Source organism: Nelumbo lutea, chromosome 8 (genome assembly GCF_056320005.1).
Source record: "Nelumbo lutea isolate HS-2025 chromosome 8, American lotus-T2T, whole genome shotgun sequence".
In the NCBI taxonomy this organism is placed as follows: Eukaryota; Viridiplantae; Streptophyta; class Magnoliopsida; order Proteales; family Nelumbonaceae; genus Nelumbo; species Nelumbo lutea.
Window position 1 is genome coordinate 24565477 of NC_142691.1, and position 27410 is coordinate 24592886.

The following is a 27410-nucleotide window of genomic DNA, read 5'->3' on the forward strand; positions in this document are numbered from 1 at the left end:
TCTTAATAACGACTTTTTGAAAAAAAAATTGAAGATTCAATAAAGAAAAGTGGGATAACGGGTAGAAGGAAATGAAAAAGAAGCAACGCCCATGGGATCATGGGTGTGCTTTAATTATTATTATTGAACAGAAAAGAATCCGTTATCTTGCTTAAGATATGGATGCATTCTGCATCCGACACTTCTCAGATCAATTCTAGGGTTTAATAAAGAAATATTAATTATTATAATTGTGGGTTTGTTTTATCCAGGTAGAATTCCCATTCTAAGAAGCTTCGTTCCCTGTTATTGGAAGTGAGAAACCTACGTGGTTTTTTGTTGGTTTCTTTGGTTTTGTTTTCTTCTTGATCGGAACCCTCCTGAAAGACAAGAAAGGAAAGTGAGCAATCTTTATGTAAACTGATGCATTTGTATTCTACTGGGTTTACTTTCTCTTTCTGTTTCCTCTTTTATTTTCTTGTAATAATGTTGACCGTTAAGAGTCTTTTTCTCAAGAGACTTTAAGGGTTTCTTTTTGTTATGCTGTCTCGGCTTTGTTGATTACGCCCAAGTATCTAATTGTTGGCTGGGGGAGGCTTCGGAGTGAAGTTGACGCTTGACATTGAAGGTTATATACGCTTTGATTTTGTGAGTTGAAGCTGTTTTTGAGAGAGAGAGAGAGAGAGAGAGAGAGAGAGAGAGAGAGAGAGAGAGAGAGAGAGAGAGAGAGAGAGAGAGAGAGAGAGAGGCTCGTAGCTGTTCACAGTGTATTTCTTCTCATTTGGGTCCTTCTCTGGGTATCTCCGCATCTATAAGGTAAACCGACTTCTTGGGTTCTTGTTCTTCCTTGTCTCCCTTCGTTTTATGGTGATTGAAGATTTTTAATTTTACACCTTAGCACCTACCGAGGAGATATGCACAATACTATCTTGATTAGGATGGCTCATGGCTGGTGATGGACTTTCAGATTCAGAATTTTCTTTTGGCACCTTGAGATGTAATCCACCTGGTTTTCAGTATTATTGATTATTGTTTTTAAAATTCTACTTCTTGGCACCTATCAAGAAAATCATTTAGTGCTATTTTTAATTAGGAAGAACAGATGGTAGGGTAGTACCTTTTCTGATTTCTATGGTTTTTGTCCTTGTTTTGCTTTTCCAATTTCTTCCCTCTGCTTTGGGCACCATGAGATGTTGTAATTTGGTTTTTATTAATCTTTCCATAAGATTTTTGTGTTTTCAAACTTCTGATATTGGTAATGCATGTTGCTATTTCTCAGTTGGGTTTGCATACAGATTGGGAAATATTATTCTTCATCAAGTGCAGTTTAAGTTTGGTTACTTCTCATCGTGAGTTTCGTTGGGAATGGCCGAAACTGAGAGTATAGCTCTCAAAGAAGCGCTTCTTACCCAACAACAGCTTCTTCATAAACTGACTACAGAATTGGAGGAGGAAAGAGAAGCCTCAGCCACAGCTGCTACTGAAGCTTTATCCATGATATTGCGTCTACAAGGAGAAAAGGCAGCTGAAAAGATGGAAGCAAGTCAATACAAGAGAATGGCAGAGGAAAAGATTAACCATGCTGAGGAATCTCTGGCTATTTTTGAGGAGCTCATATTTCAGAAAGAAATGGAGATTGCTTCACTTGAGTTCCAAGTTCAGGCTTACAAGAACAAACTACAGAGTGTGGGTCTAAATGATTCATATATTGGGCAGCTGAATAATCAGTTTGTGCGTAGAAATGAAGCCTATTTCAAGGATATTGGTGTTCATCAATCTGTAAAAAAGAACAATTCTCTCCCTGCAGCTCAACATAAAGATTCATGTTCTAAGAAGGGTATTGTAGGAGAAGATGGGTCTGCACTTTTGCTTCAAGAATTGATTCCAAGGACAATTGATAAACTGGATTTTGAGTCTGATATTCTGGACAATGAGATGCATAAGGTGTCTGAAGAATCTGCTGTTGCAGACCATGATTCATACTGGAAACAAATCGAATGGTTGGATAAACAAGTTGACTTACCTCATAATAAAGACATTGGTATAGGAAGTGATCCACTAAAATCCATGGAGGTTAAGTTGAATGTTGGAAGTACACTCTCACTTTCAAGTTCTCAGGTTGGAAGTCCCAAGAATATATTTGAGCTTGATGCATCTGATGTTCCATGCTTGGAGACAAAAAATATTAGAAGTACATCTTTCACAAAAAGTGTCCATGATATATTTGAAGTCCCACAAAGTCATGAAAATTACAAACACTCTGGATCAAAGAAAGAAGAATGGCAAACATTCATCCACTATGGTGAGACCAGGCTTGGAAAGGCAGATTCAGTCCCACAGGGAACTTCAGATTGCTATTTAGAAGACAAAGCCAAGTGTGCAAAGAATGTTCTGCCCTATGCAAAGCATGAGAGCATGCTTTTTAAACAAACAAATGAGGTTAAACATGACTCCCTTTCTGTGGCTCCTCCTGTTGATATTACTCTATTGCAATCTGAGGTTTGGCAGCTTAGTAAACGATTAGAGTTACTTTTGAATGATAGAAGTATTAAGCAAGAAGCCTCTAATCGAAGGGAAGAGGAACTGAATATGTTAAAGGAGATTCATGAAAAGATCAATGTGGTAAACTCTGACCGAAGGAATAGGCAGTTGCCTCCACTTGATGAATCTCCAGTATGTTCTGTCACTGAGGTATGTCTTATTGGTTATGTTTCAACACCATTATTTTGATTCCATGATAGTTTCTACCAGGTTAACTTGATTTTCTACTTATTTATGTGTTCTTGAAAGGACTTTTTCTATGGATGTTTGCAGATTTTCCAAACATGGATGTGTAGAGTTTGCACTGTTTGTACTGGACGATTAGCATGAGTTAATTGTTTAATACTTTGTAGGATATCAGTTTGATACAATGATTTTGTAATATGGTTTATTTGGATTTGGTGCAACTGTTTCAAATGTTACTGCCTCAAGAAAGATCAACTGAGCTTCATGCAACATCAGTTCCAGAAGTGCTGCTGTATGTTTATTTCAACAGAGTACTAGAAATTACAAAAAGTTGGGAAAGAACATCTTTGGCTTTCAAGAAGTGGCATGAACTAATGGAAACGACTATGGTTGGGATTTATTTATTTATTTTTTGTGACACAAAATGTATACTATGCAAGAATACTTTAATGTACTTGAAAAACCATATTATATGTCAAGTGTCTTTTCATGGAATTGTATGCAAGAACTGCTTTCTTCATTTGGCATCTACATCCTATTACTTAGCTCATACGGAAACTTCTTTGGCTTTCAAGATGCTTTGATATGCATATTACTCTCTCAACCTCACAAAGGAAATATTTTCTTAGTTTTCACCCACTACAAGAAAATATGCCTTTGGTGGCATTTTTTTATAGAGGGGTTTCACATAACGCCACAATATAGGCATTTTCTAGCAGCAGTTGTTGAGAACTGCTACTAGAAATGCCACAATTTCTCTTTTCTTTCTCTCCAGTGAACTTCCCCACTGAAACTCTTTCTCCTTTCTCCTGGAATTGGTGATTGAAAAATCTAGGGCTTCTTTGGCTCATTTTTCATCTTTGGAATTCAGGTGTCACCTATAAATCTCAGGTATCCGTCTCTCAAAATGAGAGAGCTCAATGGATATATAGGTGCTTCACCAGTTCCATTTTTTTTTTCTTTTTTGCCATCTTTATTCTTTTTTTACCAATTTTCATTCGCCCTTAGTCCATGCAGTTTGGAAACACCGACACCTCGGCTATTTGGGGTCAGATCCCAGCAGCTTTGGTTCCCAGGTTTTATCCATCGAGCACAATGGCATAGTGAATCCTCTAATGGTTATTTCATTCTGTAAGGTGGGTAAATCGAGCTTGTTTTCAAGGAATTCTGTTTGAAGAAGTAAAGTCTTATTTGAATTGTCACTTTGTTGGTTTTGCTGTCAGGCAAGAATTCTCATTTTCTTGGTGTTTCTGATGAGGATGGTGGGTATGTTAGCATTTATGACATGTCAAAAGCTTCTGTCTTTAACCTCTTGTCGAGAAAATGCAGATATATTGCTATCTTGATTTCCTAGCCTCATCTATCTCTTTAGTTACTCGTATCTTACTTTCATTTTCATTCCTTGAAACATTTGAAGTGCACCATTACTTTTAGATTGGTTTCATATGAAGCTAGAGTTTGCGATTGGGTTGCACATTCTAATGCCATTTCTGATGTGCGTTGTGTCACAGTACTTCAAACTCTCTCTATCCTCCTGTTATAAAATTTGATTCATTGTTATGCTTTACACTGTTTAGTTGTTATTTCTTGGTTGATTACTCTATGTTAAGATGGCTGATCTTTTCAAAGTTGAAAGCATGACATTTCTTGCTGTAACATTCATTTTTGAAAACTTGAAAGTACTGATAACAAGGGTACCATCTTATTACTTGAGATGAATCCATGGATTTATTGGTTAATACCTGTTGGCCAAAGAGTTCTATCCAATGCAGACTATATTTTTCTATTAAAAAAATTTGTTTTGTTAAGATGGGCAAGACGTTTCTATCACCATAGATCTTCACTTTTTTGAATTTAAGAAAACAAAAGTAATGGGATTATTTGCAGGGTTTGGTAAGTGAGCACCTGCAGGTTTCCTCTTGTGTGGTCATTTTAATGACAGATTTTGGTGTCTCTGTTACTAATCTGTTGTGTTTTATGTTTTGGCAGGATGATAGCCCCATTGTGATAACTTTAGGAGATCAGTCAATAAGCTACTCTAACTTATTTGAAAGAATTGTTAATCTAATTAGCATGTGTCAACCCTCTCATCTGATGTAATCTGGTTGAAACTCATTTGAGTAAGGCTTAATTGGTTTTAGTTCTTAGGTTAGGTCAGTTCCCCAAAATGGAAAATGGATGATCTAGTTCAAGACTAAATGTGTGTTTTAAGCAAGGTTAGAGGTATAGTATCTAATATTTCATCTTGATTCACACAACCTCTCTACATATTGTTTGATTCATCTTCTAGTACAATGTGTTTTTCTAGTATGTAAAGCCTTGTTTTTATTATATTAGTGATATAATTACATTATTACCCTTGAGACAAAAGACCCAATGTCTAACACAAGAAACAACAAAGAAATAAAAGCAAAAAGACCAAACTAACCCTATGACCAGCTTTATAACTCAAGAAATACTTGATGTGCTTTTTTCGGTTTTATATGTATCAGAACAATTAATTCACAAAATTCTCTACAATTTTCCCAAATGTTTTCTACATAATATATATATATATATATATATATATATATATATTTTATTGTATATTTTTGTGTTTTTATATTTTTAAAATTTTATTATTTAATTATAACTTCACAAGTTGACACATTTTACCCAAAATACTAAATTGATCTACCACCAAAACAGGAAACGATTTCCCTTTTGGGTTAATTTTGAATTTTGTATTTTATTTATATCATCAATAAAAAATTAAAAACAATTCTTATTTATAGTGTCTAACTTTTAATATGATTAATTTAAAATATTAGTGATATGTCCAAATGCTTTCTATAGAGTTTCTATCTTTTTCATTTTTTGTATTTTTATTTTTTTTAAATTTTATTATTTATTTATGAAATCAATGTTTGACACATATGACACTTATTTTAATTTTTATTTATTTATCACACTTATTTTTCTTTAATATAATTAATATAAAATATTAGATAGGTGCCTAAATCTTGTTTACATTTTTTTTTGTATTATTACATAATGCTTTTGTATTTTTATATCATTCCATTTTAATTATGATATCAAGGGTTGTATTGGTTTTAAATTTATATTTTATTCCAAAATCAATAAGAATAATTATTATTTATCAAACTTTTTCTTTAATGCGATTAATATCTATATCTATATATATAACACTAGAGATGTGCCCAAATTTTCTATATTTTAAAAGTTTTTATTTAATTATGATGTCATGGACTAGCCCACTTGACTTGGATAATTGAAATGTTTACTTGTCACCACGATGGAAAAACAGTTCCATTTTTGCGTAAATTTTAAAAATCACTTGACTTGGATAATTGAAATGTTTACTTGCCACCACAATGGAAAAACAGTTCCATTTTTGCGTAAATTTTAAAAGTCATTTATTTTATAGTATTAAAAGTATTGGATATAGATCTAATTGATAGAATTTATTTGTTTTTATTTTATGAAAGTAATATCTTAAATATAGGATTCAATAAAAGAATGAGAGTTTATTGAGGGGAATAGTATTTGGAGCAGTAGGATAGTTTAGTATTTCCATTCTTTTAGTAAGGGCAATCCTGTCCAAAATTTATCATAAACAGGGGTATTTTTGTAAGCACATTTTATTTACACTAATATAAGTAGTGGGCTGAGGACTTCTAGACTATTTCTCTATTCAGTTTTGACGCAGTTGTCTTCTTTCAGTCTTCTCCGTTCTCTTTCTCTTCCTCTTCATTCTATACTTTCTCCTTTTTATCTTTTCTTTTATTTCTGGTTGCTGCCTCATTACTGATTGACAGTGATTACCATGTTTTTCATGGTATCAGAGCAGGTGAAGTGATTAGGGTTTTTTTTCTTCTTTCCTCCCTAATTGGTTGATTTTTTTTTTCTCTTCTAAGCGTGCTGCAACTATTGTTAGTGATTGGAGTTGAACCCAGATAGATTTCCGGGTGATTTGTGATGGTCTATACCATCACAGCTGCTGTGGAAAGTGACTGGTGATGTGCATGACCCTCTAGTGGAATCAAACCAAGAGGGAATCCATCGTTTCAATGGAAAAACTGAATCTGGAATGTGTACAAGTTGTGAGCTGATTGAATAGTGATGCCAAGACAAGTATTTCAAATCGTGAAGTGAAAGGTGCTGTCTTTTTATATTGAGAGTGATAAGGTTGGTATTTTCATCCCTTATTTTCTTTCAGCAGTTTTGTTAGGTCAAAATAACCTTTGGAAGTGTGTGTAACTTTGATTGAAGTTAAGTAAGATACAATGGAGTTAAGGCAACTGTTATGATACCTACAAACTTTATGTTAACCACCATTAAGTTGAATGGAAGTGGAAACTATGCTACTTGGGCTAAATCTATAGAAGTTTCTCTCACAGCCAGGGACGGAAAACTCACAAGTGCTCAAGTGGATACAACAAGATGCACAAATTAAGACTTGGTTGTGGAATTCCATAAAGACCAAAATCATCAGCACACTTATTTTTCTGGATACGTCTAAACAGATTTGGGATCAAGTGAAGAGGATGTATTCGGGTAGCAATAATATCACGCGGATATATCAGTTGTTTCAATCATTTATAAGTTTACAGCCGGGAGGTAAGTCTCTTGAAAATTATTATTCTGATATGGTGAATATTTGTGAAGAATTAAACATTTACTAGCCTGTCACTAGTGATATTACAATTATGGAAAAGTAGAGGAAAGAGTTAAGTTTTACTAAATTTCTCTCAGGCATTAAACTTGAATATATATTAGTACGAGTCCATAATTACCTGATTTAGAAGTTGTGTTCTCTAGACTTCAAAGGGCTAGGTTATCTGAATCTATTCCTTTATCCGATTGTGCTGCCCTTGTTACTTCTGGAAGTGGTGGTTGATGTGTACATGGGGAGGACGTGGCCCATTTGGATCATATGGTGGGAGAGGTGATATTGGAGGTAGAGGTGGTTGTGGTCGTGGATGGAATACAACTACTAGATTTTGCACTCACTGTGTGTTAGAAGGTTACATCATTGCATACTGTAGAGACTTGTATGGAGTTCTATTTTGTTCACACTGCCATCATGAGGGCCATACACTCAAGTATTTCTGTTTGTTGAAGAAAACGAGGAGTTATGAAAATCAAACCATTTATCATGATGGAATGACTAATACATCTTTACAGACTATTGCTACTAATAATCAGCTAGATGGGAAAACTATGACCATCTCAAAGGAAGAGTATAATAGATTGATTGCAGCTACATCTTCATCCACTTCTACTCTTGCTCAAACATCAGGTACTAGCTCCACTTGCCTTCTTTCTACCACATCTCCATGGGTCAATGACTCAGGAGCTACCGACCACATGACAAGTACTCCATCTGCTTTTACCCAGTTTTGTTCTTTACCTTCTTCTACACAACATGCCATCGTTCCCAAAGGATGCACATCCCCAATTTCTGGAATTGCAAGTATCAGTCCAACTTCACAACTTCACAACTTCCTTTATCTTCTGTACTTTATGTTCCTTAATTTCCTTTGATCTTATGTATGTGAATAAACTGACCAGGGCACTAAATTGCTCTGCCACCTTTTTTCCTTCCTATTATGTGTTTTAGGACCTCAAGACGAAGTAGATTGGTGGAGTACATGAGTCTGGTGGTCTCTACTATCTAGGGGGTGGCTTAGAGAACACTGCTCTTTAATCATCATCTTCTGATGTGTAACCTTTCCAGCTACACTATTGACTCAGCCATCCTTCCTTGCAGAGTCTTCATGTTTTGTTTCCTTCAATACTAGCTAACATTAGCTTCGAGTGCAATGCATGTCAGCTTAGCAAGCATCATCGGGCTACTTTTCCTCCTCGTGCCATCAGTCATGTGTCTAGACCCTTTTAGTTCATTCTAATGTTTTGGGTTTGTGTCCTATTGTGTCCTATTTGGGGTTTAAGTACTTTGTTACTTTTGTTGATGATTTCTTTCAAGTTACTTGGTTATTTTTGTTAAAGGAAAGATCAAAGTTATTTTCTTTATTCAAATAATTCTTTATGGAAATAAAAACTCAATTTGGCCTCAATATTTGTGTTGTTCAATCTGATAATGCAAATGAATATTTGTCTTCTCCCTTAACTGATTTCTATAATGAACATGGCATTTGACGTCAAACTTCTTGTGTTAATACACCTAAATAAAATGGTGTTGCTGAATGGAAGAACCGCCATTTATTAGAAGTGACTCGAGCACTTCACATTCATATGAATATTTCCAAAACTTATTGGAGTGATGCTATGCTTACTACTTGTTATCTTATTAATTAGATGCCCTCATTAGTTTTACATAATCATGTTTGTCATTCTGTTTTATTCCCTAATGTTCCTTTGTTTCCATTACCTCCACGCATATTTGGATGTGTTTCCTTTATTTATCTTTTTGAACATTAGTGAAACAAGCTTGAACCACATGCAGTTAAGTGTGTTTTCTTGGGATACTCCAAAATTCAAAAAGGGGATAAATGCTACAATCCATCTCTTTGTCGTCACTATATTAGTGTAGATGTCACTTTTCATGAATCAACTCCATATATTTTTTTGGATAAATAACAAAGGCTTTTATTAGTAGATATTAATAAAGAAAGATACAGAAGGAGGTGTAAAAACACTTAACCCTCCCAAGAATACAGTTCAGATTACAAAATTGCCCAGAAAAAATTGACTCTTCCCACCCCTTGTTTGGCCAATGAATCTGCCAAGGAATTGGCACACCTCTTAGTCCATTGAAACTTGACTTCCATGTTTTGAGTTAGATGTCTTTCTTCTCATTTAGAAACTTCCACAAACTAGAATCATCCTTCGTTAGCCAGTTTATAGCCAACTTGGAATCACCTTCCACTATCAGCTTTTTGATATTTAACTCTTGAGCTCTTTTTAACCCTTCCAAAACAACCAATATTTCAGCTCTCTGAAACAAATGGGCAGGAAACCAGTAAGTGATAACAATTCTCATCATTCTTCTTACAAAGGATGCACCAGTGTGGGGATAAACACCAATTAGGCCTTTTTCTTTGAAGTAGGTTGCAAGTGTTACACTTTTCAAGGAAAGCTTCCGAACAAAAAGCACTAATTTTGGGAGGAATTGGTCTACCCCAAATTTCCAAAATTGGAAAAGGGACTCCAAAAACAGGTGGGGAATGAGCCAATTCTTTGAAGAAAGAGGAACATGAGAAACACTCGAAGGACAAGGGACCCAAATCCTACTATCCCTCCTAGAGGGGTCAATATCCACATCATCTAGGATTTTTAGTAGGTCAGATATAATGTTCAGTTCAAAGCCTTTAAGGGCCCTTTTAAAACCCAAATTCTAGTCAATAGTTGAATTAGAAGTGGTAAAAAAAGTGGAGACTAGCTCATTTTTAAAATGTGATAAAGAATACAAAGATGTGAATAGATCTTTCAACGAAGTGCTTCCCACCCAAACATGATCTCAAAATTTCACGAGGTTACCAGAGCACAGGTCATACCTGATTAGAGGAAGGAAAGAAGGAAGTATGGCATGAATGGATTTCCAAGGAGAAACTCTCGTAGCCCTAGCTGATACTCCCGAGTCCCAGCCATCCGCTGCTTGCCCATGAATACTTAAGACAACTTGAGCCCATAATTTATCCCTCTCCAAAGTAAGTCTCCAAAGCCATTTCCCCAATAGAGCTTCATTCTTTTTCTGCAAATTGCCTAAAGTAAGCCCATCATCACTTTTAGTTTTGGTAACTATATCCCACCTGAATCTATGATCCCTTTTCTCCTTTCCTAGTTTCCATAAGAAATCTCTCATTAACTTTTCCAAAATCCCACATACTCCCTTAGGCATTTTAAACACCAATAGAAAGTAAACTGGCAGATTGGCCAATGTTGACTTAATCAAAGTTATCTTGCCTTCCATGGATAGATAATTTTTCTTCCCAGATGCTAACCTTTTAGTGAATCTATCAATCACCGAGTTCTAGAAACTTTTCTTGCTTGGGTTATCCCCTAGTGGTAGCCCCAAATAGATCAATGGCCATTGAGCAATCTCACTACCCAAAATTCAGGCTCTATCCTCCACCTCACTTTCGCTCAAATTAATGCTAATCACATAACTTTTATCTAAATTCAATTTAAGATTAGTCACCTGTTCAAATACATAGATTACTTACCTCATCTCCACCACAAAAAAGAATTGTCATTAGCAAACTATAGATGTGTTACTGGAACCCAATTCCTCCTTACTCTCCAGCCTTTCACCAAATTTCTAGAATCTGCCCTCTCAATGAGCTTTTCTAGGACTTCAGTAATTAGGGTAAAGAGGAAAGGAGAAAGGGGGTCTCCTTTCCTAATGCCCCTAGTAGTTGGGAAATGATCTACCACCCTACCATTCACTAAAATGGAATAGTGGCAAGTCCTAATACATGCTTTCACCCACTTGCACCACTTCTTCCCAAATCCAAAAGACTCTAAGACTTCTAGTAGGAATGACCAATCCACTAGGTCATATGCCTTTTCAAGATCCAATTTGCACACTAACTCTTTCCTTCCACTTCTTTTGAAATCTTCCACAATCTCATTTGCAATTAGGATTTGATCCACAATTTGTCTATTCTTCACAAAGGCACTCTGATTTGGGGAAATTATTAAGGGTAGCACCTTTCTAATCCTCCGAGATAGCACCTTAGCAATGATTTTATAAAGGCTATCTACCAAACTAATGAGCTTGAACTCTTTGGGGTGATAGGCATCTCCCTTTTTTGGAATCAGAGCAAGGAAGGTAGAGTTTAGACTTGGATTGATCACCCCTCTTTCAAAGAATTCAGAAAACACTCTTTGAATATCCCCCTTAAGTACCTCTCAGCAATCGTGATAAAAAGCCATCGTAAAGCCATCAAGACCAGGTGCTTTAGATCTATTCATAGAAAATATGGCTACCCTTATTTCTTCCAATTCAAAGCTTCTCTCCAACCACACCCTCGATTCTGTCGGGAGTCTAGGCCACTCCAAACCTTCAATCTATAATCTACTAGACATAGGCCTTCTACAGATGGATTTAAAATGGTCCACAAAAGACCCTTCAATCTCATTCTGTTGGGTCAATGTTACATCATTAATCACTAGCTTGGAGATAAAGTTCTTCTTTCTCCTACCATTGGCTATAGCATGAAAGAATTTTGTGTTCCTATGTCCTTCCTTTACTTCTCGTTCTTCTATATGTGGTATTCCTCTTTGTAATTCTTCTTCACAGGTTTCTCAATCTGTATATCCCAGGCCACCTCTTCCCGTATAGTTAAGTGTGTTTTCTTGGGATACTCTAAAACTCAAAAAGGGTATAAATGCTACAATCCATCTCTTTGTTGTCACTTTATTAGTGCAAATGTCACTTTTCATGAATTAACTCCATATTTTCCTTCCAATGATTGTTCTTGTTCTTCTATATGTGATATTCCTTTTCATGTTCCTCTTTACAGTTCTTCTCCATAGGTTTTTCAATCTATATATCCCAGGCCACCTATTTAATAGGTTTACAAGAAGAGGCCATTGGCTCAAGCTTTTACACTGCCTGCTTTTCCGTCTACAGGTCTTGGTGGTCCCCCTACCACATATAGAGAGTCCTTCCATTATTGAACCACCTTTGGATTTAGATGTTCCCATTGTTCTCCGGAAGGGTAAACATTTATGTACTTCACACCCTATTTTCAATTTTGTTTCTTATAAGTTCTTGTCCACTTCAGCCCATGCATTTGTTACCTTTCTTTCTATTGTTCCTCTACTTAAGTCCTTGCAATAAGCCTTATTTGATCCTGGGTGGAGGACAGCTATGGAACAAGAAATGCTAGCACTACATCAAAATGGTATTTGGGACTTAGTTCCCCCTTCTTTCTAGTAAGAAGCCTGTTGGATGTCGGTGGGTGTATGCAGTGAAATTCCAACCTAATGGGTGTTGATTTTGATGAAACCTTCTCTCTAGTTGCTAAGATTACTTTAGTACGTGTTATCATTTCTTTAGTTGCTATTAACCATTGGCCTCTCTTTCAGTTGGATGCTAAAAGTGCTTTCTTACATGGTGATCTGGTGGAAGAATTTTACATGGAACAACCACTTGGGTTTGTTGCTCAGGGGGAGTATCAAGGAACAACTTGTAGGTTGAAATGGCCTTAAACAATCACCTCATGCTTGGTTTGGGAAATTCAGTGAGATAGTTGTTGAATTTGGTCTCCTTAGGTGTTAGTCTGACTATTCTGTGTTTTGCATGACCTCTAAAATTGGTATTATTATTCTTGCTGTTTATGTAGATGATATTGTGATTTTAGGAAGTGATTCACAAGGTATTAGTAAGCTGAAACTGTTTTTGTAGGAGAAATTTCATGCCAAAGACCTAGGTAAACTGTGATATTTCCTTGGAATAAAAGTCATGAGATGTACCGCAGAAATTTCATTGTCACAATGCAAGTATACATTTGGATTTACTTGAGGAGACATGTATGTTGGGGTGTAAACCTGTGGCTACACCAATGGATCCAAATACTAAACTTGCATCAGATTAGGGGGAGCTGATTGAAGATCCTGGACAGTATAGGAGACTGGTTGGGAAGCTGAATTATTTGACTATTACTCGCCCAAACATCTGTTTTATTGTTGGGGTGGTAAGTCAGTTCATGAGTTCTCCCTGTGTTCCTCACCTTGAAGTAGTGCTTAGAATCATAAGATATCTCAAGGGTTCACTTGGTATGGGAATTGTTTATAGAGATAACGGTCAATTACTGTATTAGGCTTCACATATGTAGACTGGGCTAGGTCATTGACTGATAAGAGATCAACGATAGGGTATTGTACTTTTCTAGGTGGAATGTTGTTACGAAGTCAAGTGCTGAAGTTGAGTATAGGGCTATGAGTCAAGCAGCTGGGGAGTTGGTTTGGCTTAAAAGTCTTCTTCATGAAATTGGGATACCTATTAAACTACCCATGCATTTACATTGTGATAATCAAGCAACAATCTATATTGCCTCATATCCTATTTTTCATGAGAGGACAAAGCATATAGAGGTGGATTGCCATTTTGTTATAGAGAAGGTTCAAAGTGGTGATATCAACACCCCTTTCGTGAAAATTGGATACCAGCTGGCTCATTTGTGGACTAAAGCCTTACACCGACCTTGTATTGATTTCATTACTAGCAAACTAGGAATGTATGATATATACACACCAGCTTCAGGGGGAGTGTTGAGGGGAACAAATTTCTTGTGTTTGGGGTAGTAGGGTAGCTTAGTATTTCCTTTCTTTTATTAAGGGAAATCCTATCCAGAATTTATCATAAACGGGTATTTTTGTAAACATCTTTTATTTACACTAATATAAGTAGTGGGTCGACTGGTTTAGAGGGTTAGTGACTTCTAAACTATTCCCTAATCAGTTTTGACCTAGTTCTCTTCTCTCAGTCTTCTCCTGTCTTTTTCTCTTCCTCTTCATTTTCTACTTTATCTTTTTTTCTTTTTTTTTATTTGTGGTTGCTGCCTCATTACTGATTGACAGTGATTACCATGTTTTCAGGGTTAATATCCTAGGATAAGACTTAATGAGAGGGAATTGGATGAGGAGAAATGTAGTAGTTGAAATTATATTTTGTGCCCTCAGAGAGGGACCAAATTCAAAAAACAGGGGTATTCTAATCAAGAATAGGATTCAATGAATGTCAGTGGGAGTTAATACTTTAAATGAGACTTAATGGGAGGGATTTGAATGAAGAGAAAAGTGGTTTTTCAAATTACTTTTTTGTCCTTAAAATTAGAAAATGACCAAATTTAAAAAAATGGGGTAATTTAGTCAAATAAAAGTTCCACACCATTATTCACACATAATAATATAGAAAAGCATTAAATGAAAAATGTAAAATGAAAATTTTGCTCTAGCTTATTTTCCAATTTTTGAACAAAAGAAGTACTTTTGTTTCTTTTTATCAAATAAGCACTAAATGGAGATGTGAAATAACAATTTTGCCTTTAGTTGTTTTCCAATTCAAACTTTAGAGGGGGGCATTTGTTGTCCAATGAAAATTCTAGAAGCAAAGACACATATTTGCACTTTTATAGATAGTACAGATATATTGAATTTTAATAAGAGTTTGTCTGCAAATTTGATTTAAGTGCAACTAAAATGTATATACAAGGGATATGAAAAAGCATAGGTTTTTGTGGCTGTAATATTGAACATAATATTTAAAAATTAGTTATCTATAGTGGTTGTAGTAGAAGATCAAGACTGTAATCAGTCTTGAATCCTAATAGGTTTTAGGTTTACAAAACAGAAGAAAAGTGAGAGGAGAGAGAATAGAAGAGAAACAGGAGAACACAAGTGGTTGAAAGGAGGGACAGATTCTAATAGATCTGCTGCCGCCACTTTCTTATTATTTATAGGTTATGTTTAGTACATAATGGAAAAGACACATCTGCCGTTAGTACTTACATAATAAATAAAGTAAATAAAAGCTGAAATAAATAACAACTGAATTAACAAACTGACTCAAACTGACACTACTATAATTGAAACAAATAACTACACATGTTGTCCTACGAACACAGTGGGGACCACATCAGTGTTCTCTACACTCCCCCTCAAGTTGGGAGTAGATATCTATCATTCCCAACTTGGATAGGTCTGTCTCTAACTTCTTCCTTGGTACAACCTTGGTGAGGATATCCGCGAGCTGCATATTAGATGTGATGTACGGAAGACACACTTCTTGTGATGTGACCCTTTGTCGCACAAAATGTCGATCAACTTCGATATGTTTAGTTTTGTCATGCTGCATTTGGTTGTGGGCTATATTAATAGCTACCTGATTATCACAATACAACATCAAGGGCTTTTCATAGTCAATACCCAACTCTTCAAGTAGTGACCTTAGCCATAAGATTTCAGCCACTCCATTAGCCATTGACCTGTATTCCGCTTCAGCACTGGAGTGGGAAACAACACTCTGCTTCTTACTCCTCCAAGAGACAATGTTACCTCTCACAAGGGCACAATATCCAGAGGTAGACCTTTTGTCATCAACACTCCTAGCCCAATCGGCATCTGTATAGACTTCCACCCTCATGTGATTATTGTTCTTGAGCAGTATACCTCTACCCAGGCATCTCTTCAAGTATGCTAATATTTTCTCTGCCGCAAGAAGATGAGAAGATCTATGGAAGTGCATGTACTGGCTAACAACACTAACTGCATAGCTGATATCCGGCCGAGTGAGGCAGAGATATAGGAGATTTCCAACCAATCGTTGGAACATAACTTTGTCTTCAAGAGGCTCCCCGCCCTCTGCACTAATCTTGTGATTTTGTTCGATGGGTGTATCAGCCGGCTTAACATCCAACTTTCCAGTTTCTACCAACACATCTAGAACATATTTTCTCTGAGAGATAAAAATCCCTTGCTTGGATCTAGCAACCTCAATACCCAAAAAGTACTGTAGTGCACCAAGATCTTTCACCTCAAACTCTTGATGAAGGAGCTGTTTGAGGGACTCAATCTCATGACTGTCATTTCCTATCACCACAATATCATCAACATATACTGCAAATAGTGTCAGAGAGGACTCTACCCTCTTGATGAAGAGTGTATGATTTGACTGGGCTTGTACATAACCAAACTTTTCAAGGGCTAATTTGAACCTATCAAATCAGGCTCTAGGTGACTGCTTCAAACCATACAATGCCTTGTTCAGTCGGCAAACCTTCTTACTTGTCTCTGTATCATAGAATCCAGGAGGCAACTGCATGTAAACCTCTTCCTGTAAGTCTCCATTCAAAAAGGCATTTTTAACATCCATCTGAAATAGGGACCAAGAATGATTTGCTGCAAGGGATAACGGAACTCGGATGGTGGTCATCTTGGCTACTGGGGCAAAGGTCTCCAAGTAGTCTATACCATAAGTCTGAGTGAACCCCTTTGCAACCAGCCAGGTTTTGTACCTTTCAATAGAGCCATCAACATTATGCTTCATAGTGAACACCCATCTGCATCCCATCGGTTTCTTTCCTTTTGGTGGGTCAACTAGTGCCCAAGTATTATTCTTCAACAGGGAATCCATTTCGACTTGCATTGCATCTTTCCATTCTGAAACTGATAAGTCTTCTTGCACTGTTCTTGGAATAGGGACATCGGCAATGGAAGTGAGATAGGACCGGTAAGATGGAGACAGACGATCATAGGATAAGAACTGTGAGATGCTGTGAGCCGTAGAAGTGGTGCAATGTCGTTTCCCTTTGCGAATGGCAATAGGGAGATCAAGGTCATCCAAAAGAGGGGAAGTGGCAACAGTGAGAGGTATCTCAGTAGGCTCTGGATCTGAGCCGTAGAAGGAACTAGAGCTGGCCAGGATTACCGATGACTAGGATCAACCTGCCTGCATCGCCTGTGATAGACTCTCAACTCTGGCTCCCTCTGACCACCCTCACCACTACAACCTTCATTATCCAGTGGAATAGGTAAAGGAACAACCCCACTTCTACCAGCCCCACTTCCACTCTCACTGCTCTCCCCCTGAGGAAAGAAACTCAAAACAGCCCCACTCTCACTGCTCTCCCCCTGAGGAGAAACCCTAGGATAATAGGGTGTCTCCTCAAAGAAGGTGACATCCATGGAGACAAACCGATTCCCTGAAACCGGATCATAGTAGCAATAACCCTTTTGAGTTTGTGCATAACCAAGGAAAATGCATTTGGAGGCCTTAGGTTCAAACTTGGAATAATGAGGCCCGAGAAGCTGAACGAAACAGGTACAACCAAAGGTTTTAAGGGGAACAATGAACAACTCCTCGTCTCGGTATAGAAGGGAAAAGGGGGTTCTCATATCAAGAACTCGGGAAGGAACTCGATTAATGAGATAAACTGCCGTGAGGATAGCATCACCCCAGAAGCGAATATGTACATTGGAGGTAAACATAATGCTTTTAGCCACCTCCAAGATATGCCTATTCTTCCTTTCGGCAACGCCGTTCTGCTGTGGTGTATAAGGGCAAGTGTTCTGGTGAATAACTCCATGGCTAAGAAGGTAGGCGGTCAATGGCTGAGCAAAGTATTCCTTTGCATTATCAGATCTAAGGACTTTGATTTTGGTCCCAAACTGAGTGAGAACCATCTGATGGAAGTTTTGGGTCAGAGCAGGAACCTCATTCCGAGAACGCATAAGATAGACGCAAGAAAAATGGGTATGGTCATCAACAAACAGTAGAAAATATCTGTACCCACCCATAGAAGAGATATGATATGGCCCCCAAACATCAGTATGCACAATATCAAAAGAGGAATTACTCCTTTTATTACTTAAAGAATAAGATGTTCTACAATGTTTGGCAAATTCACAACTTTCACACCTCAACTTTGATAACTCAACAGACTCAAATAAAGCAGGAAACAGACTCTTCAAAGACTTAAAAAGATAAATGACCTAATCGGTTATGCCAAAGCATAACCGAACTCACGGACTGGGAAACAAAAGACTTCTTATCCACTGACTCCTCCCGACAAGAACTCTCTCCAAGTAGATAGATCCCGTTCGTCTCACGACCAGTCCCAATCACCTTCCTCGTCTCCAAATCCTAAAAAACACATCGGTCAGGGAAAAATGTTATTGAACAGTTCATGTGTTTGGTAATACTACTAATTGAAAGCAGGTTAGTATCAAGCTTAGGAACATGCAAGACAGAAGATAAAGAGATAGTATCCGATAATTTGATGTCCCCCTTGGCCGAAACGGGAACAAGAGAGCCATCAGCAATGGATACTCTATCTCGGTCAGAGGACAAGTGATAAGAAGTGAACAAAGATGGCAAGCTAGTCATATGGTCAGATGCACCTGAATCTATTACCCAACAGTGGTTAGTATTACCTGGAGCTGAAGCATGGTAATCTGAGGCTTGAGTACCTGAATGTGCAAATGCAGATGTGGCAGGAGCTGATGGCGACTGAGATGGATGAGCTGAACTCCAACTTCCTTTTCCAACTGTATGAGGGCAGCCCGAACAGCAGCTAAAGTCTCTAGGGATGTGCCTAATGAGGATGCTGAATCAGTGTTCACGACCACATGAGCATCCCTTCTTATTTCTTAGTTTTGCTGGGACCAAGTGAGGATGTAGCTTCCAACAAGTATCTTTTGTGTGCTTGGGTTTTTTGCAATGTTCACATACCAGATCCCGTTTATCTTCCTTCTCCCGGTCCCTTTCTGAGTCACCCCCTGGCTTAGGTTTAATAGCTGTCAAGGCTGGGAAAGAGGACTGAGGCTGCATCATGACTTTCCTATTCGTCTCGACCATCTCTTGTCAATATCTGTTGTCAATATCTGTTGTCGCACAATGTCATAATCTGAATTCAAACCAGCCAGAAACTCAAATACCCTATTCGTCTCGACTTGCTTTCTGTGAGTCTGTGCATCTTTGGTACTCCCACTCAAGGGTCTCTAGATGGTCAATCTCATGCCACAAGGATTTCAAGGTTGAGGAGTAGACAGAAACTGGCTTCTCTCCTTGTTTAAGGCTGTTCACCTCACACTTCAGTTCATAGGCTCTGGCAACATTAAGGGGTTGGGAATATGTTTCTTTCACAACATCCCATATTTCTTTGGTTGTCTTTGCCCACAAGTAATTTCGGTTGATATGTGGCTGCATAGAATTACACAGCCATGCCATAACCAAATAGTTCTATTGAACCCACTTGGTGTATGTTGGATCCTCCTTGGAAGGTTTTTTCACATCTCCCAAGATGTAACCCAGTTTTCCCCTTCCTCCAATGGCCATCATGGCTGATTGAGCCCATTCCAAATAATTTGACCCATCAAATTTCATAGTTGTAATCTGAAACCCGGTTTCAGATACACTACCATAACTGTGGTTTCCAAAACTACTTTCTCCCTGACCCTTAAACTCCATCTTTGATCAAGATTTAGTGGCTACAAACTGTTAGAGCCACTATACCAGAAAACAGAGTCAAACAAGTAGGTCTGAAATTTGATCCGAAACCAACACAAATCTGCTTTGATTTGTAATCTGATCTGAAACCAGCCGCCTATCACAGTATATGCAAGGAATCAACTCAAATCTGATATGAAATCAATCGGCATGTATAGTACCAGGCAGCCTGTCAATCTGAGATGCTATTTTCTGAAATCACTACTGTGGGGCCCACTACTGCGAGAGCAAAATTAGGGTTTCAATTGTAGGTCTGAAATAAGTGCTCAACTGCACTCTCCAAGCAATCCGCACAAGTGGGACTTGTCGTAGGGCAATATGAAACCCTAAAAAATAGTCACCTCTGAGAGGGGGGGGTTTCGACCCAATAGTCAAACCCTAGAAACAAACTTAAACATAGTTCGGCAAGTCAAACCCTAGAAACTAACTTGAACACAGTTCGGCCCCTCCTAGATAGGTCCAACCTATCTCAACTGATTGCAGTCTCTGAAACTCAATAAAAAAAAAAAAAACTTACATATGTACTTCGGTTTACTGTCTTCTAGGGTTACCTGAACCCAACCTTCGCTGCTTCTTCCTGATTACTAACTCTCTACAAGCCGTGGCAAGTCTTCAACTGTTGCGAACCTCTCTTGGTAATCTCCAAGATTTAGCCACCGAATACTTCTTCAAAACTTCCAGCCCTAGCTAGTTCTCATGTGGTCGGCTGGACTAGACACACATGAGAAGCCCTAGATAGGCTCTGATACCAAGTAGAAGATCAAGACTGTAATCAGTCTTGAATCCTGATAGGTTTTAGGTTTACAAAACAGAAGAAAAATGAGAGAAAGGAGAGAGAATAGAAGAGAAACAGGAGAACACAAGTGGTTGAAAGGAGGGACAGATTCTAACAGATCCGCTGCCGCCACTTTCTTATTATTTATAGGTTATGTTTAGTACATAATGGAAAGGACACATCTGCCCTTAGTACTTACATAATAAATAAAGTAAATAAAAGCTGAAATAAATAACAACTGAATTAACAAACTGACTCAAACTGACACTACTATAACTGAAACAAATAACTACACATGCTGTCCTACGATCACAGTGGGGCCCACTGCAGTGGGGCCCACACCAGCGTTTTTTATAGTTGTAATATTGCATATAAATGCCGCTATAGGTATCACCAATGTTTTAAAACGCGGAGGCATGACGCGAGGCTTTCAACTACCTAGAGGCGTGAGGCGCAGTTCATAATGCAAGAGGCGTAAGCCTCTTGAACACAAGGAGGGGGTTAGGAGGAGGATGAAGAGGAAGGGGGGATCTCATTTTTTCTTTATTTTTAATAAAAAACTCTTATATTAAGAGTAAAGATGCATAACATTAGTTGAAAGGGGGGGGGTCTTGTCGGAGGTGAGCAAGCGGAGCGAGCTGTAGTGGTGCATATAATCGCCACAATATCTCTATAATTGTAACTCAATAGCGTCATTTACTTATTGCTGCTATATTGTTATATCTATGGTGGCATTTCTAATTGCCACAAAAGACATACATATTGTTTGTCTATGTTTATAGTGGCATATAGATATACCACTTTTGACTAAATAAACACCGTTATTGAGTTGTCAATAGTGGTATTTTATTATATACCGCTATAGCTTGTATCGACACAGTTCTCAATGGTGCAAAATGATATGCTGCGAATACATTGCTATAAATCTATAGTGGCATATAATTTGATGTATAGTACCGAGAAGTAATGCTGCTAAAGACTTTTTTTGTTGTGAACTTTGGCAGTCACATCCCTCTTACCTAATCATAAGAAAGAATAAAAACTCATCTAGCAATTTGATTATATTTACTTAAGAAAATAATGATGGTAAAGATTTATAGAAATATATTGGTTTTTTGTCTTTCTTTCTCTCTCTCTCTCTCACACACACACGCATGCACATGCACAGATAGAAACTAAAACACAATTCAGGAGAAGAAAAAGAGAGAGGTAAACACTCCAAAGGTAACAGAAAACCTTTTTGTTAGATAACCTCTTTTATATTTCAAGGAGTTACCCTTGCACAATACATAATGACATCCTTTATTAGATAACATGATCTCTCAACGTGAGGCAATGACAGTCCATAGCTGCATCCTTGGTTCCAAATATCTGGACTAAATATCTTTAGCAGGTGAAGTCTTAACAGCTACATGTGTCATAGGGACCTAAAGAATTTCTGACTCTGTTCTTAATCTTGGAAAGATTTGGTTGCGATGTAAACTGCAAAACTTGTTTCCTTGGTTATGACAGTCTTTATAGTGCTGCATTATTTTGGTTGGCATTCTGTTATATCCAGCATATTTTAAAGGTGGAATAGAGCTTCAACCAGGATTTTTCTTCAAAACAAATTGAAAAGTCTTCCACTTTTACATGAGATATGAGCAGGACTTTGAGCAGTTCTTATTAAACAAACCTTCTGAGCCCTTTTGAGTAATTTTATTTCTTTCTAATTATCATGTAAAATTTAGACATTTCGGGGTTTTATTTATTTTGTCCTGTGATAGTAGAAGATGATGTTCCCAATGAGGATGCAAAAGTTGAGGTTGTGTCACCAGAGAGATACCTTTTCAGTCGACCAAGGTCATCGGCAGCATCAATCATAGTGGGCCTGGTTGAAGGAGCCTCTTGAGTGCATTGAAGGCCTAGTTCAATTAACTCAATGATTGCAATTTCCCAAATGTTTCTAATTTTAGGACTCTGAATCCTTACATCTTTTAGAAGAGATGGATCGATAATTTTATCCAAATGTCCATGACAATGTCTCTTCACCCACATTGGCAAGCTCATATCCTCATTGAACATGTTATCCGTAGGTCTCTTTCTGGTCACAATTTCCATCACAAGGATTCCAAAGCTGTAGACATCACCCTTTGTGGATGCATTTTTTCCCAGTCCATATTCTGGAGTGACATAAAATGTGCAAAAGAATTCTTAAATCAAGATAGGGAAAGTTCCCTGAATTTTGAAAGTTGTACATGTATATGTATAATATATGTGTGTGTGTGTGTGTGTGTGTATATATATATATATATATGCCAAGAAAACTTTGGGTTGTTTTCTAGACAGGTTGAGCATGGATTGGGGAAAAGTACAACTAACCTCGCCCAGCATAATTTTATGAGATTGAGAATACTAACTTCAGTTGATGCTTAATTTGAGTTTTGCCAAGTCTAAATGTTCTGGTATTTTAGTTGGGTTTGAAATGTCATCTAATCATCCTCAACCCAATTGAGTTGCTTCAAATTTAAATATATGCAAAAACCATATGAAAATTGAGCTAACATCCAACAAGTTAGGGGGTGTGCTCTAACATGAATGATTTTGTTTTCTAAAACAAAACCTCCCAATCATTTTTTTTTCATTCAGATTAATTGAATTACTAATAATGTCTTATATGCATAAAGCTACACATCATCATATTTTCTGAAGGCCTGTACAAAAATCAAGTTCAATTGAGGTTCTATATAAAAAGGTTCTATAGTTGAAAGAGAATGGTACCTGGAGCAATGTATCCAATTGAGCCGCATAGTAAGTTGGCTGTTGAACTATTGGTGTTTCTTGTTACATTTGCCTCACCAACTCTCATAATCAACCTTGCAATGCCAAAATCTGATACAAGTGCATTCATTTCATTGTTTAGGAGGATGTTACTAGGCTTCAAGTCACAATGGATGAACTTAACTGGAGAATGGTGGTGCAAGTAAGCAAGCCCCTCAGCTATGTCACTGCAGATATTCACTCGTGTAATCAAGCTCAAAGAAGAACAAAAGCTCTTTGTCTGTGGGTAAAGATGGCTCTCTAGGCTTCCATTGGCCATGAAAGGTAGAACCAATGCCTTAAACTCTGGGAGACTGCAGGCTGTAATAATCCTCATCAGGTTTCGGTGCCGAATTTGTTTCAGAACCTGACATTCTCGGTCAAAGCTCTTGGTGGAATTTCCAGTTTGCAGCTGTAAAACCTTGATGGCAACCACAGTTTTATCTCTTAGAACCCCTCTGTAAACATGTCCAAAGCTACCAGACCCAATCAATCTGTTTTGCTCAAACCCTCCTGTTGCGTCAATTAGTTCTCTATAAGTGATTCTTGAGTGGCTAGATCTTAATGCAATAAAAGACTTACTTGAAACACCAATCCTTCTAAATTCGATTTTTTTTTTAAATTTGTATCCTAATAACCCACAAGCAAGCGTAAGAACAAAAACTGTTGCAGAGAGGCAGCTGGCAACCATAATCAGGAATTTGTGAGAATGTAGTGCAGATCTATTCCCAGACTGGCAGTGAATTTCTGCTAATGACCAACAGAGATTTGGATTGCCCTTTAATGATTCAAATGTTAAATAATTAAAGAGACCTCCATTTGGGATTGAACCATTGAAGTTATTGAATGAGAGATTTAGTTGGACTAAACTGCTGGATTTACTCATTTCACCTGGAATCTCACCAGAAAGTAGATTGTGTGAGATATCCAAGGACTGGAGGTTTAGAAGATTACCCAAGGATGGAGGAATCCGACCTTGAAGAGAATTGTGAGAAAAGTTGATCACTTCAACAGCACCACAGCTTGCCAGAGTAGTAGGAATTGCACCGCTGAAATTGTTTGATGACAGATCAATGGCTCGAACCTTGTCCATTTTTCCAATCTCCATTGGAAGTTCTCCATTAAGGAAATTGTTAGAAAGGTTGAAGTATATTCCCATATCACTTAATCCTGCAATATCTGATGGTATGGTTCCAGTTAACTTGTTATGTGACAAGTCAAGGATCTGTAGATTTATACACCCTCCAGTGTTTGCTGGTATGGCTCCTGATAGAAGGTTTTCATAGAGGATTAGTATCCTAAGCTGAGTAAGATTTACTAGTGAGGCTGGAATTGGTCCAGACAGTTTGTTTCTTGACAAATCTAAGAGGCCCAGGTGACTGAGTTCACCAAGAAGATCTGGAATTTGACCACTTAGCGAATTATTAGATAAAATCAATCTTTCTAACTTGGGGAGAAGACCTAACTCAGAGGGAATGGTTCCATTCAGAAGATTGCTGGATAAATTTAACAAGGTTAGTTTAGAGAGGCCAGCTATACTTGGTGGAATTGAACCATATATTAGATTATCTTCGAGATGAAGCTCTGAGAGATTGGTGAAAAGCAAGCAATTTATTGATGAAAGTTCACCTCCAAGGTTGTTTCCTGCCATTTCAAGCTCCCTTAGATGGGTCAAATTTGAAATGGCAGCAAAGAAAGGGCTCAGGTTTGTATTATCATCATCACTCTCTAGAAGGTTACCTGACAGATATAATATCTCCAATAGAGGCATTTTCTTCACGATCTCTGTTGGCAATCTACCAGTGAGAAAGTTGTATTCGAGATCAAGCTCAACCATATAGGATGAGTTTGAGAGAGAAGTGGGAATTATCCCACTCAATTGGTTCAGATAAAGTCGGAAAGTTTCAAGATAAGGAAGATGATTTCCTATCTGTGAAGGGATGAAACCAATGAACAAGTTATCAGAGAGGTCCACGTACTCTAGCTCAGTGCAGTTGTAGAAAAGGGAGGCTGGAATCCGGCCTTCTAGTTGGTTCTTGCTCAGGTCAATGAACCGAAAGTGTTTAAGCAAGCCAAAATTCTCTGGAACTTGATGTTGAAGTTGATTTGCACGTAAACTTAGTGCCTCTAGGCTAGCTAGAGCTCCAAACTCAGAAGGAATTGGTCCTCGAAGCAAATTTTCTGAGAGATCAAGCTGCAGAAGGGATGAGAGATTTGATAGAAATGGTGATATTGTTCCTTGGAGATATCTACTTTTGAGATAAAGGCCAGTTACTCTTTCTCCATTCGAACTGCAAGACACTCCTTTCCATCGGCAAACATCAATTGTCTCTCTCCAATTATCAAGGGCCTTCTGAGGATCAAACAATATGCCTTGCTTAAATGCCAAGAGTCCTGATCGGTCTATGTTAATTCCAAGTTTTTTCGGGTGATCTTGAAGAGAACCAACAGTAAATGGAAATGTAAGGAGTAGAATGGCACTGACCATGGTCCAAAGATCCATTCTGATGATTGCCTTACTATGAGTAATGGAAGTCTCTAAGTACAATGACCAAAGGTTGAAGAAGTGCAAAACTTACATGTTTATTAAAGAACAAAAGGTAGACGAGAAGAAAAGAGAGAATGAGGATTAAGAAACAGACAAATGAAAAAGAGATATCTCTGAAGTTGATGATTAAACATTAGAAATCTACTGGTGCCATGGGCAATTGGACTAGTGGGACATAAAGCTAATAAGTTCTACTCATCTGTTAGCAACACCTGTGAAGTGGGTGCCCAACATGTCCATTGTGTTTAACATTATTCCCACCCATCTCCTCCTATCTCTGTATTTGGAAAAAAAATTCAAAGATGAAGAGAATAAGAGACGTCACTTTACAATTATTCTGTTTCTCAGAATCTTTTTTTCCTTTTTGTTTGGCCTATGTATGCAGAATCCATGATCATCTAAGATCACTGATTGAAACTATTGGCACTGGTGAATCGTTTTGGTCCATTTTTACTGTAATTACCTGTTCTTTTTTACCTTCACGTGTATGTGCATTGGGCGCAGGGGAGGGGGGTTCCAACTTCATAATACCATATTAACTGATGACTCATTATATGTAAACTATCTTTTAGTAATCCGTCTGCTGAAGTAGAATACTCCAGTGGTTATATGGGTAGGTCACGCTAGGCAGCAATTATATCTTGGTTTGTTTCTTGCTTCTGGCACTAAGTGGAGAACTAGATTATCTCCACTTCTCTATTTAAGAATTAAAACCGAAAAGGTGAAAAAGAGAAGATTTTGAATTATTTTATTCAGTAATATGATATATTGACGAGACCTCTTACAGGTAGTTTACTTTTGTAGTCTTTTCTGCTTTTCTATTGGTTAATATAAGAGTTGTTATGGAATGTTTATAAGAACCTTAAATTTATAAAAACCCCATATTGGAAAAAATGTGGGTTTTCAGAGTAGTAAACTAAGACAAAGACTTGACAGATTCAAAATATTTTATCATTTGAATAACTTGATGTCTTAGTGCACCCTAGAACACTATAAACTAAGTGCTCTTTTTCCTGGTTCCATGGCTCCCTAATGCTAGTCAAATTCAAAGTATATATTTTAGTTCTAAAAGTGAAAGCATGCCATTCTCTCTCTCTCTCCGTCTCTTTCTCTTCGTTTTTTTGATAAACTGGCACATCCCCTTATTAGAAGTCAAAGAGTACTTCACGAAAAAGACAAATAACATGCGAAATTCTCTGTAATAAATAAATTTCTTCTCTGCCTTTTTTCATAGGGATAGGCCCTGCTGGTTAATTGACGAAAAGGAACTCTGGCTTAATAGCTATCTTATATTTTGGATGTGATGATTGGTAACTTAAAATGCTTTTAATTTTTCAGTGGTGTTTGATTATTGTTGGATTGATCCATCCATGCAGACCCATTAAAAAATTAACAGATTTTACATCACCTTATACAGTTATACTGTCTCCTTTTGTCTTAATTTGTTGGAAATAGAATGCCAAGGAATTTTACCCAATAAGATCTCTTTTGTTTGATTTTCTCCTCTTATTACATTAATAATTTTGTTAATCTTATTTAGGTGTAACCCCTGCTTCCTCGTGGTCTATAGAAAAAAAAAAAAATCCAGTTAGATTGTATGG

The 27410-nt window shown here is 37.4% G+C and overlaps 2 protein-coding genes across 7 annotated transcripts; one reads left to right on the forward strand and one right to left on the reverse strand.

Moving 5' to 3' along the window:
- Positions 1 to 23889, forward strand: LOC148843421 (zein-binding protein (Protein of unknown function, DUF593)). 3 transcript variants are annotated; one of them, XM_088958540.1, is made up of 4 exons: positions 1 to 795; positions 1259 to 2670; positions 23129 to 23252; positions 23365 to 23889. In XM_088958540.1, the coding sequence occupies exons 2-3, from the start codon at positions 1345 to 1347 to the stop codon at positions 23207 to 23209; spliced, it is 1407 nt and encodes a 468-aa protein (XP_088814666.1). In that variant the 5' UTR covers positions 1 to 795; positions 1259 to 1344; the 3' UTR covers positions 23210 to 23252; positions 23365 to 23889. The 3 variants fall into 3 exon arrangements, with proteins under 3 accessions (XP_088814666.1, XP_088814667.1, XP_088814668.1); XM_088958541.1 differs by lacking the exons at positions 23129 to 23252; positions 23365 to 23889 and adding an exon at positions 2794 to 3211; XM_088958542.1 differs by lacking the exons at positions 23129 to 23252; positions 23365 to 23889 and adding an exon at positions 2794 to 3211 and having other exon boundaries at positions 787 to 976.
- LOC148843422 (putative leucine-rich repeat receptor-like serine/threonine-protein kinase At2g24130) lies at positions 18011 to 26277 on the reverse strand. 4 transcript variants are annotated; one of them, XM_088958537.1, is made up of 3 exons: positions 23223 to 26277; positions 22288 to 22624; positions 18011 to 18322 (listed from the first exon to the last, which is right to left on the reverse strand). In XM_088958537.1, the coding sequence occupies exons 1-3, from the start codon at positions 25762 to 25764 to the stop codon at positions 18301 to 18303; spliced, it is 2901 nt and encodes a 966-aa protein (XP_088814663.1). In that variant the 5' UTR covers positions 25765 to 26277; the 3' UTR covers positions 18011 to 18300. The 4 variants fall into 4 exon arrangements, with proteins under 4 accessions (XP_088814663.1, XP_088814664.1, XP_088814665.1 ...); XM_088958539.1 differs by lacking the exon at positions 18011 to 18322 and having other exon boundaries at positions 21688 to 22624; positions 23223 to 23774; positions 24216 to 26277; XM_088958538.1 differs by lacking the exon at positions 22288 to 22624.
- Positions 26278 to 27410: the final 1133 nt, after the last annotated feature.

Coding starts and splice junctions, on each gene's coding strand:
- LOC148843421 (XM_088958540.1), top strand. CDS start 1,345: ATGGCCGAAACTGAGAGTATAGCTCTCAAAGAAGCGCTTCTTACCCAA. Junction 2,671..23,128: donor CAGTATGTTCTGTCACTGAG/GTATGTCTTATT, acceptor ATATGCATAAAG/CTACACATCATCATATTTTC.
- LOC148843422 (XM_088958536.1), bottom strand. CDS start 25,764: ATGGATCTTTGGACCATGGTCAGTGCCATTCTACTCCTTACATTTCCA. Junction 22,625..23,222: donor AATTGGATACATTGCTCCAG/GTACCATTCTCT, acceptor ATGTCACTCCAG/AATATGGACTGGGAAAAAAT.